Genomic DNA, 12,394 nt, shown 5'->3' on the forward strand with positions numbered 1-12,394 from the left:
ATTATTACATGAAGGCTTTGAATGACAGCTTTTAGACTTCGATATAAGCTACAGCATTTTAATTTACCTTTTATGTATCAGCTGTACTTGCATAATAACCAATATTTAACTGATTATGAATTATTTATCCTAATTGAATATGTTTAATGTGGTTGTTTTATTACATTGGTATTATACACTCATACCTGAGCATGGCGTATTTTATTTAAGATATTCCAGCTCCAAATCTTGCTATGTTATGTCCATTAGCAGTTTCTAAAGTTCCATGAGAAATTCCACGCTCTATTACTAACTTTGCTCATTTAAAAAAAAAAATCAAAATCCAAATTGAAATTAGAAATTTCCGTAGTTTTGAAGACATAAAATTTTAGCCAGAATCAAAGTATTAAACCTTGCTTAGACCATATATATTTTATGCTGCTAAAAGATTAGAAACTAGTAAAGCTGTCAAAGAATTACAAAGGTTGCAACAGATTATCATGTTAGAAACCCCTCAGCCTGGAGAAGATTGCTAAATATAAACATAAAGAATAAAAAGTCATGATGCGGTACCTTGTGACATCATCTGGGGATCCTATGTTCTTGATAACAACGGCTAACAAGCTTTCACGAAAATTGAAGTGAGGAACAGCATCTAGTAAAGTGCAAACACAGCAGATAGCCACATGATGAAATTCAGACTGCTTTTCAAAGGCTATCAACTTCTGCAGGTAGACCTGTGAAAAAAGCATTTTAAAGGGAAAGAGAGGCGCCGCGGGGGGGGGGGGGGGGGGGGGGGGGGGGGTGGTTGTGGTTGGGGAGCATAACAAACAAGTAACACATCTAAAACTACTCATAACATGGAATCAGAAATAAAACACACAAATATGATCAAATTATTTTATTTATAGAAGCACTCAGAAATTTTTAAGCATTTCACATGATAGTTCACTAAAAGGGCACCCCTAAACCATAAGGCTCCCCACTTTGCGAGGGTAGGGGAAGGGTTGTCATGGTGTACGCAGCCTTACCCCTGCTTTTATGCAGAGAGTCTGTTTCCTTGGACTCGAATCCGTGACCAAACCGGTCACAAAGGAGCAACCTTACCATTGATACAAGGCCTGCCCTCATTTTACATGATAGTTCACTATTGCATCAAAATAATCTTATCACCATTTTCAGTTCATGTCTATTTTCAAAAGCAGATCCATGTCAATAAACAAAGGGGATAATCCGCATGGCCACTCTAACCATTAAGACTTATTTTTAATGGGGTGCCAACCCAATCCTTCAACCTTTGATCTAATCCAAATTTTATTTATGTACAAATCCATATAAAATTTCCACCATAATGAGCTTTAGATCATCAATCTCTAAACCAGAATCTAACTCCAATTCCCAAAACTCTTACTTTTACAACTTGCAAGTTTATGAACAAAGAAGTATTACGGTGTCCTTTCTTCCAATTTCACATAATATTTCAACAACCAACTAATATCTTCTCACTAAATCTCTTCCAAATTATTTTTCAAATTAGCCCTGCCAGTTCTCCATTCATCATCCAAGGAATCATCCTTCAAGCCATCAATAATTAATATTTCTGGAAAAAATCCATTTTCCTCTCTAAGAACACCAAAATCTCCCAATTCCAAACATCACATATTCTGCAGAACACGGCTTTCCCCATAAATTTAAAACTCCTGAAACCCTGCGAAAAGAATTCATCACCACCTCACACTTCTCCTAAATAATGAAGAATAAGTTGCAAATTCTCAACCAAAAAAAAAATGGAGCAAGATCCATTTAAACCTGATTCAACTCAAGAATGATACAAGACTGATCGGTGAACAGTGACATAAATAGTAACATCACAGAAGACAAAACATCGAAACACATGGGGTGTCTTGCCATAAACTCAACTGCTCATTTAATATCAACTCTACCAAGGCAATTACATGATAAATAAAAGGCATGGCTTGGAACAAAGAACTTTGTGGGAACCAAACAAGCCTAGAACCCAAGTTTTAATGAGGAACGAAATGTAGTCAGATTTTTAGAAACTTACTAGACTGCAATGGCCAAGGCTCAACTTCAGACCTCAGCCCTAACTTGACCAAAATAAGATCCATGGATCACAACTATGGCCCATTCAGCATATGAAAGCTGTTATGATGCAATAAACTACCAACAACAATTATTTACCAATAATTTTATTTTTAGGCTTTAAAAATGGCTCTCTTTTCTAACCATGTAATCGCTACTGCGTGATTCACGTCAGCATAAGAACAAGAACCCAGACAAGCACTGCTACTTGTAACAATCCTCTTAGACATCAGATCCCACCTAATCAAAGTATTCTTCTCAACATTAATACCAGGTTGCATGCTCAACAGAGCACAATCATTTTCCAGCTAGCCATAAGCTACACCATGTTCTTCAGAAGTGTGTGCAAAAGTAATTCCCCTCAATAACTAGAGTCACACCCCATTTAATAGGACAAATGGACAATAGATGATCTCGCCAAAAACTTCATCTCTGTTACCACATAAACTGTCAAATAGAAATTCAGACTCAAGACTAAAGATGAGTAATCCTCTACATCACTGCCAGTACAATCAGAACTTTCCTTAAAAACCTGTCCCACCTGAATATCCTCAACACCGCAGGCATCCGAATTCAGGAGTTCAGGCTTCTCCACCTTCATCTTGGCTATCACATAGACCTCTGAGAGAGATGTCCAACACAACCTTCGGTAAATCTCTTGCAGCCTCAATCCCTTCAGACATTGTAGCATCAATAAGATAAATATCACACATTACCAATACAATTTCAATGAAACATTTTTATGCTTTCAGAATAATAGGTGACTCGGACCTCACTGAATCAAGCTACTCAATACCTGGAATTTTCTTTTGGACTTCTTATCAGTCTAAACCAGATGCTTCTCCGATACTTCATTCTTTGTATATAAAAGTAATGCATTCTCAATCATGGAGGAAAGACCAACCTTCGTGAGCTACTCAGTTTTCATGTTAGCCCAAAGATTATTTGGCTGCTCTGGAATGGAAGCCTGTTCAGCCAGCAGGCCGGTGCACCTATGCAGACCCAAGTTCTTTCTTTACTGGGCTTTCTTGAAAATTCAAATTTAATCTAGAGCCTCTGAAGATTTTGGGCTTGAAATCACAGCCTATGCTCTTCCCTAAAGCAGCTAACATGCAGCTAATCACTTGTCCCTGGCCACTTTACCACTACTGCAGAATGCAGATTCCCACGGACATGCATCTGTGTATATCATTTGTTAAAGCACAAAAGTAGTAATCTGTAGATGTGGTTTCGCCTCCACCAAAACGAGTAAATCAAATTAAAACGCTAACAACAATCTAACTTTCTTTGAACAGAGTAGCCATCCCCACGCACCAGAATTTGTGGCCACTGCAAGTCTAAATGCATCATTGTTACTTCAATTGACTTCTGGAACTTCCAAAGAACTCCTAGAGAGCATTTAGCAAATTATTATTCCAGAAAATGACAAGCTAAACAATACAATCCATGTCAGATTGGGGCCCTTAATACACCATGCTGCAACTCACCAACACTCGAGAAATAACCTTAAGTCTATCAAAGCACCATTGCGAAAGTCAAAATACACTTTTAGCCCCCATGGTAACAAAAAATTTGATTTGATTAAAATAATGATGCAAATGCAACTATAAGCACAACCCTATACTCTAGTACCTTCAAACGAGGGGCCACCCAAAACGGAATCCTCTTCATTGATAGTCTATTCTTTGAGAGGAAAAAAAAAAAATTAATACTTCTTTTGGTTCACAAAATGGAATAAGGTGGGATTATAGTAATTGACAAGAAAGTTGCTCATGCAAAAAAATTTGCAGTGTTATTCCATCAAACATGGAATAAAAATTCCTTGCCAATTCCATGCTATGGATTAATAAAAATTTTTGAAATTTTTTGGGATTGGCTCTATGATGATTACGTATTATCTTTTATAAGCTACAAATCCCTATACAATGACCATTATATTTCTGGAAATATACATTCTATGAACAAAATATACCAAAAGAAGAAGAAAAATACGGAGATGGGGGCAAGGTATGCTCTTACAAGCAAATGCATACATAGAGACAAGCCATTGAAAACAAGTGATTCTCTCCAACCAAATGCATGATTCTCTCCAACCAAATGCCTCAAAGCACTGCAATACTAGCATCCTTAACACTTCCAAAACCTCTAAAAGAAATAAGTATGAAAAAATCTAGCATGTGGATAGACCCAACGTTCTCCAAATAATAAACTTATCCCACAAACTACATTATTTAACAACTAGGATTCCAAAATCAACCCATGCAGAAATTGATAAAACAGTTCACAATAACTCCCAATCACTCAAAAAACTCCGTCCTTTTACAGAACAATAAAGTTCATATTTGTCCATCCCTCCACTTTCACAACTTCCAAAAAGCAACAACCTCCCATTTCCATGCACATCAGAGAAAGAAAGCTTTACTGTTAACTGTTTTAATTCTTAAGACTTTACTTGCATGTTCTGCATGAACATTTAAAGATAATCTGAGGGAAAAGAAGTTGAGATTTTATGTGTTTCAAAGCTTTAATCCTCATTTTATCACATCTTGTCATAAGACTCATAATGACCCAATTGCATCTTTTTTTATTTCTTGAGGGGGCCACTGTCTTGTGGAATTTTTCTTCAGGAGGAATTTGAGTGAGGAAAGGTGTCAGTGATTGACTACAGTTTGGTCTTTGAATGGGTCAGCAGATTCTTCTTGCAAATCTTTTTTCCATCATTTAACTGGTGATGCTTATGATTCTTGCGTTCCTTTATAGTCATTGTTTTGGACAGCTAAAACTCCATTCAAAATTAAGGCTTTTATTTGGTCTGCTATTTTAGACAGGATTAATACTATGAGTAATGATTGGCTCTAGGTTAGGATACCTTTGAAAGCTTTGTCTCCAAGTGTTTGCTCTCTTTGTTTGCAAACTAGTCAAACAGATGGCTCCATTTTTATTTTTATTTTTTTGCACTGCCCATTTTCTAAGGGCATTTGGAGCAGATTTTTTGGTGTTTGGGGGAAAATTGGAAATGCACTTCTGTTCTGGGAAAGTTTCTTTTTTCATATGGCATTTAGTTTGCAGCATCTAAGATGCCCTCCAACATTGTGGTTCCCAGGAATCTTGATACTCAGGATACAGGATACCCACATCTGGTTTCGAAGTGAGTTATTGATAGATTGCTGGGCATGTGGTATTCCCATTTTTGGTTCATTCCAGGGAATGATGATGAAATAACTTTCCACTCCCAAAACATTCTTAAGTTGGACAAGTTAACAATCACCAAGAAAATGCTCATATATGGTATTGTAGCACAAAATTCAACAGATAAAATAATTCTAAAAAAGCTACCCAACTCATTGAAAACACAATATTGAAAGAAATAATTAAATAAGATTGTATATTACTACAAAAATCAATGGCTAATTCAATAGTTAAACTTTTTTAAAATAATAATAATAAAAACAACAACAATAATAGTAAGTAGTAACAATAGTAATAAAAAATATGAAATTCATACGTATGCAAGTCAGGCTATGTTGTTTAACCATGTGCAGGTCACATCATAACTAGTGAATTTTTTTTTTTTAAATATAACTAGGATCTTTTTTCTCGCTTCATAATTTTTTATGGTGCCACCAGGTTGGGAACCCAGACATCCACCTTTAGAAAATGGGAATAGGGATGCCGGAATTGAAGAGTTTTGTGGGGATATGTACCATATAGAGAGTGGGATTCCCAATTATAAAGTGTGAAACAAACATGGGAATCATGAGGATTCCCAGGAATCAGTTGTCAAATCCATGAACCAAATGCCACAGCAAAGATTTAAGGGTTTTGGACATGTTAAGGAGGCAGAAATTCTTTGGAGATGTGCTCCTTTGCTGTTGTTTGGTTGGTTGGAGCGTAACTAAAGGGTTTTTAAGGGGAGGAAGGAACCAGATTTGAGGTGGAGTAGGGTTCTCTTTTCGCCTCTATGGTGTTCTGCCTTTGGTTTGTTTCCAGAGTGCAGCTTATTGATGTGCAATGTAACTGGATAGTTTGGTTGTTTTAAGTTGATTTTTCTTTATTTCCTAATAAACCGCTTGTCCTCTGTCATGTTGTAACTGTTTCTTATATTCTAATATAGTTTTCTTCTTTTATCCAAAAAAAATGCCTCAATCCTCCATCACTACATATGCCCTGAGCAATTTCTTGTTCTAACATGCAGTACATACTGACTTTACCAAATTAGATGAAAAGCTTTGAAGAATATGAGTAAGTTGATGATCAAGAAAAGAACAAGAGGAGAAAGGGGACCGACCATAAAGGAGGTACACCCTATGGCCTTGGATCTGTCTATAAATACACACAAACACACCTACAGAGCGCTATACTACTGGCTTGAATCACGGGTTCAAGGCGTGGAAACAACTTCTTGCAAAAATGCAAGGTAAGGTTGCGCACTATAGACCTATTGTGGTCTGCCCCTTCCCCAGACCCCGCATACGCGGGAGCTTTGTGTACCAGGCTGCTCTTTTTTAGTGCACATTCTCATTGCAAATATATGGGATATTCAAAAGAAATTGAGAATTGAACCATTTAGCTAATCATAGGGCTAATGGGCATAGAAGGATAGATGGGCAGCAAGAATAAAGGGTAAAAAAAAGGAACTGGTGCAACAGCATCTTATATGCAGAAACATGAAAAGGCACCTTTTATGCAAACATGGATCTGGTAGAAATTGGGCAAAGTAATTTTTTTTCCAAACAAGGAACAAAGAAAATTCTAAGGAAATCAAGATTTTTCTTTTCATTGAAATTGGGCAAAGTAATTTTTTTTCCAAACAAGGAACAAAGAAAATCCTAAGGAAATCAAGATTTTTTCTATTCATACTCTTAAAGCACTAAATACCAAGTCATACCTTGTAAGCAGACAAAAGAGTGGATTCAAAGAACCGGATCTTTTTAACAGCCTTCGAAACAGTCATCTCCTGCTCCTTTTCAGTGGGACACCTAATACGGTAGCTGATGCAACAATTCAAAACCAAAAGGACCATAAAAGACTATGTTGGTGATGCACAATGAGGGATAAATTTGATACAAAAACAGTGTGCAAACGGTACTCTAATATACAGGAGCCATACCCAGGAAGAATGTCTTTGAAAACAGCCAACAAAGATAGCAGACCAAGCTTGACAATAGCACTATCATTATCCTTACAGATTTGCAACATCTCCTTAAGAAATCTAATATTAGATTCTGGATCTTGAAGCAGCATCATTCCCAGCTCTGCTAGCTTGCTCTTCTTTTTTTCCAATGCCTCTTCAGCTGAGAGATCTTCTTTCACTTCAGCCTAGACATTGAACACAGATTTCTTTTATGGGATTCAGGATCAAGCTTAACAACAACACAGTTTAAAAAAAAAAGGGGGGGGTGGGAGGACCAACAATGAGCTACAGTAAATGGAAAAGCATGTTTCAACTCTCAGCTTTATAAAAGCACACATATGGAGACAAGATAAATTTAAATTAATATTATATTTAAATAAATTGGAATTTGAAACAAAAACCATTACTACAAGCAGTTGGATAGATATGAAAGGCAGTTAATCCGAAAAGAAAGATTTCGCTTCTGAAGACAGCAAGCAAGATGACAGTCATTTAAGTACATATTATGAATTTGTATAACCATAAATTACTCAAGAATCAAACCTACAAAATATAAAATTCAATCAAAGAACCATAACAATGATCAATATTTACATTGGTAAATCACAAATTCATATTAGATTACAGGTTGAACCAAGATGACACTGTAGAGGGCACAACCACGACTACAACATCGGTGTATCAGTAATCCTCCCAAGACAACTCTCAAACATCATTAAGCCATCTCAATGACTCAATGCTTCACCCCCCGCCCCACCCCCCCCCCAGCCCAAAAAAAAATTTTCTTTCGTTTATGGGCCCTCCATCTCTAACTGATCAAAGCATTGGCAATTCAGCAAATGGTAAATAGGAGTATTAATTGGAGAAATACAAACAAAAAGTACCAGCACTTCTGCTTGAGAGGCTTGTTGCACTTCCTCCTTTTCAGCAAAGTCCTTTGCCTGTTTCTTTGCCTCTCTCTTACTCTTTTTAAGTTTTGCCCTTCTCTCTGCTTTTGTAAGCTTTACTACATTTTTATCTACACCATCACCTTCATCGTCACCAACAGCTTCATTTACACTCAGAACGCCCTCAAATTTGTTTGATGCCTTCGGTACTGCATTATGATATCATACAACAAAATAGAAAAAACCTCTTATCCAGCATATAACAATATTGAAAAGGTAAGTTTTTGAAGGAGAGAGAGAACAATAATATACCTGTTCTATAGTAAAGTTTCCCATCTAAGGTCTTGACGGGAAGGGCATCTACAGGATCAACTTGAAGCTTCCTCTCCTTGTTGTCATTCTCGAGTGACTTTTTCTTTAACCGTTTCTCATATAAAGCCTCTAAAGCATCTTCTTTAACATCAGCTACTCGCCTAACATGCCTATGGGAAGATTTTTATGAAGAGCCATGGAATTATTAAAGTAAATCAGATTACAAAATATACAACCTAAACACAAAAGATCATATACGTGAGTATACGAGAGAAGAAGTGCATACGTAAGTTCAATTTCCCAAATTACTTAAGGTTGGAATAAACCTTCTACTTGGTTAAGTTACTAAAAGTATAATCCTTCACTCAGCTGTTAACTGGTTAGATTGCCAACATAAAAATCTAACCTTGGAGCCGTCAGGTTGCCAATAATATAGTTATCCAATTTTCTTTTATCAAATCCCAAAATACACGCGTATAAAGTTAAATTTCATATTCATTTTACAGTTACACTTTTGTTGGTTGGATAACTATAATAGAATCCAATTTTTATAAAAAAATTTTGAAAGGTAATTTCTTTAGAAGAAGGGTAGGAACACAGGCAGTGTGCAGAAAAGAATCGAAGGAGAGGTTGCAAAAAAAAAAAATTAAATTAAAAAAAAAAAAAAACAAAAACAAAAAACAAAGAGAACAACAACTTATCTAACTTTCATGAATTTACAGCAAGCATCAAAAACATGTCATTCTCCTCTAATTCATAGAAAGTAGAAAAACGTCTTTAAGTATGAAATCTTAAAGCATAAAATATCAGAGCCACCATTGAAGAATGCTTTACCATTATGCTCTCTCCAATATGGAAAAAAATCCAGGCAGATAGAGTTTCTCACAGCTGTTACTCTCTTAACTTTCCTTCTAAACTCTAGCTCCCACGAGATCCAAAAACAGAAACAGAAAAACCCAATAGACATTTAGCAGCACTTCTACATATATCCCAGGTCACAGTACAATGCAGAAGCAGGTATTAAGTTGATTCCAAGTAACCCACAAAAACACACATATAAGTTACATTTTCACAATCATTTGATAGTTCCACTTTTGTGCACAGATTACTACATCAGAAATTCAATTTCAGAATGAAAAACCACTGTTGCAATTTTTTTAAAGGGCAAAAAAATAAATTTTAATTAATGAAACAGAAGACCAAGAACACAGGCGGTGAACAGAGAAGACTAGAAAGAGAGGTCGCAAAAAAGACAAAGAGAACAACAAGGACTCATCCAACCCGCATGAATTTACAGCAGAAGAATTAAAAAAAATTTTCGTAAGAAGTTCCATGTCATTCTCCTCTATTCAAAGACAGTGAGGAAAATGTATTATGAAATCTTCAAGCATAGAATATCAGTAAGGAAAATGTATTAAGTATGAAATCTTCAAGCATAGAATATCAAAGCTGCCATTATTGAAGGCTATGTCATTGTGTTCGCTCCGATATGCCAAAAATGCAGGGAGGCAGTTTTCCACCACACTTACTTGCTCTCTACCTTCCCTTTTGTATTCTAGCTCCCCAAGAAATCCAAAAACAGAAACAGTCTCCAGGACAGTGCAGCAAGCAAAAAAAAATAAAATAGAACAGCAACAACAACAACAATTCTCAATTTCAACTTTTTGTAGTGTTACAAAGGATACTACAATTTTTATTTTATTTTTTTAAAATTTACTAAGAGAGAAGAATTCACAAAACGGAGGACAAGAAGTCCCCCAAAGAAAAATATATCAACCAAATAAAGACAACCAAGTTATATGATTACTATGATATCAGCGCTTAGTATGCTCACCATATAAGTTAATGACAAAATTCTTTTTGTGTATAATAAATTAAAAAATTAATAGTGTATATTACATTGCATGCATGCCTAATTTATTCTATTTAAATGACGTAATAATCATTTATTTATCACATGCACATCCTATTATGTTATCTACTTCTCAAATTATTTTATACAAGTAACCAATGATCTAATATATGTAGAGTCAAAAAGTAATAAAATGTCAAAAAGTAACATAATTTTCCTGCTCCTAAATTGTAAACCAATATAAAATTTAACATCTTTGCAAAAAAAAAAAAAAATTGTTACTAGGCTGAACTAAAGGATCAAAAGTACATTACAAATCTCATTAGAAAGGGCTACTGTCTTAAAAATGGAAATTTACTCATTTAGAAAAGGTTGTCTGCAGGTCCAACATATACCATTAGATATTCCCGGTTTCTGCTACTTAGACTACACTAACCATTACTAGCATATTAAACCTTCATTCAGGTATTGATATCAATATATGGAGCTCAGCTTTCACAATTACCTTAAAAGTCTACTCTTCATTTGATTAAGTAATAACAATTAGATGCTGATACATGGTTCATATTCATAGGGTGGCTTTTGGGGTTGGCCCATTCATTTGATGTGCATAGCTTTTGTTATCTCAGTGATCAGCTGCTCTATGTCTATACTAATTAGCCCCATTCAACAAATTTTACTGTTTTTCTTACCTAAAAATTTATAGCGATTTGACAGCATCCAAAGTTTACACTGCCCAAAGACTTTGAAATTGAACTCAACTTTTAAAAGTTGGAATTGTACAAAAAATCAACATTACTCAAATGTTCAAATTTAAATCAAAAGAATTTCAAATTAGCAACTTCAGTAACTACACTTGTGCAAACCATTAGGAAATTAATTTCAATTTCCTTAAATTCAAAGAAGTTCTGCACAGTTGCATGGCTTAATTTTGCATTGCCCAACATTCATCTCCTCAATTTTGTATCCAGCTATTCATCTCCCCACTTTCCATATCCTTTGCCCTCTTAAGCATTCTACAAGTAGTTCTTCTTACTCAAATTTTCAAATTAAAATTAAAATAATTTCAAATTATTAACATCAGTGACTACACACTTGTGCAAACCATTTGGGAATTAATTTCAATTTCCTTAAATTCATAGAATTTTTGCTCATTTACATGGCTTAATTTTGCATTGCCTGTCCCAGCTATTCATATCCGCTCTCTCCACATTCCCTGCCCGCTAAGCATCCTAAAAGATGTTCTTCGAAAGAGATAATATCAATGCAGTTTTTACTTCTGAAAGCAAGACGCTTTGCACATGCAAAGCAAATTTCTTTCGCTTTTATATAGGAAAAAAAAATGCACACCACCTTCAAATGCAAGAAAGCCCTCTGGAAATACAAACGCAACATAACAAATACTCCAAAAAAAATCAAAACGAGGGGAAGAAAACAGAGTTAAGATATGGGTACAGACCTGGTAATCAACTGGGTGTCAAGAGAGGAAACAAAGCCGGCGTAGTCACGATTCTCGGTGACGAACTGTAAGTCCTCGTCGGAGACTTCGATTTCGTCCTCCAAAGGCTCCGGCGGGAGCTCCGGAGGCAGGATGATCCTCTGCTTCTTTCCCATCGTCAGATACTGATCGAAAATTGTTAAATTAGGGTATAAATAGTTTATGCAATATGCACGTTTGGGGTATAAAAGATTCAAAAGCTATTCTAAGTCTTCATACGGTTTAGGCATTCAGAAGCTATATAATTCAAAATTAGCACCAGCCACCACATAGTATATACTAGGTTTCTTGTTAGAAAACATTTCTATGACTAGGTTACCCTCATGGATTGTTTTTGAGAATGGGGAATATGAATTTTGTGTTATGAAAATTATGTTTCTGACCCATCTTCCACCACTTTGATTTTTTCACCCTAATAAATGCATTAATATCCAAATTACCCTATAAAAGGTCACCCTACTCCTCACATTTGAAAGATATATCTTTGCACACTTGTATATACATTGCATGCTTGTATACTCACTTGCATGCTTGAAGTAAGTAGGATATATAGTAAATATTTACCTCCTAAAGAAAGTATATTTTTAATCTCTCAAAGAGATATTAAATTCGACCTCCTAAAGAGCTGA

At 35.5% G+C, this 12,394-nt stretch overlaps 1 protein-coding gene across 1 annotated transcript in view; it reads right to left on the bottom strand.

Annotated features, from left to right (window-relative positions):
- Positions 1 to 12,139, bottom strand: part of LOC131164686 (nucleolar complex-associated protein 3) — a 44,247-nt gene extending 32,108 nt beyond the window's left edge. Inside the window, exons 1-6 of the mRNA XM_058122071.1 lie at positions 11,727 to 12,139; positions 8,416 to 8,585; positions 8,101 to 8,312; positions 7,193 to 7,401; positions 6,971 to 7,073; positions 553 to 716 (exon numbers count right to left, since the gene is read on the bottom strand). Of these exons, the coding sequence (XP_057978054.1) occupies positions 553 to 716; positions 6,971 to 7,073; positions 7,193 to 7,401; positions 8,101 to 8,312; positions 8,416 to 8,585; positions 11,727 to 11,881 (1,013 nt within the window). The 5' untranslated portion in view covers positions 11,882 to 12,139. The remainder of the gene's footprint in view (positions 1 to 552; positions 717 to 6,970; positions 7,074 to 7,192; positions 7,402 to 8,100; positions 8,313 to 8,415; positions 8,586 to 11,726) is intronic.
- Positions 12,140 to 12,394: the final 255 nt, after the last annotated feature.

This window comes from Malania oleifera, chromosome 9 (assembly GCF_029873635.1).
Source record: "Malania oleifera isolate guangnan ecotype guangnan chromosome 9, ASM2987363v1, whole genome shotgun sequence".
Taxonomy (NCBI): Eukaryota; Viridiplantae; Streptophyta; class Magnoliopsida; order Santalales; family Ximeniaceae; genus Malania; species Malania oleifera.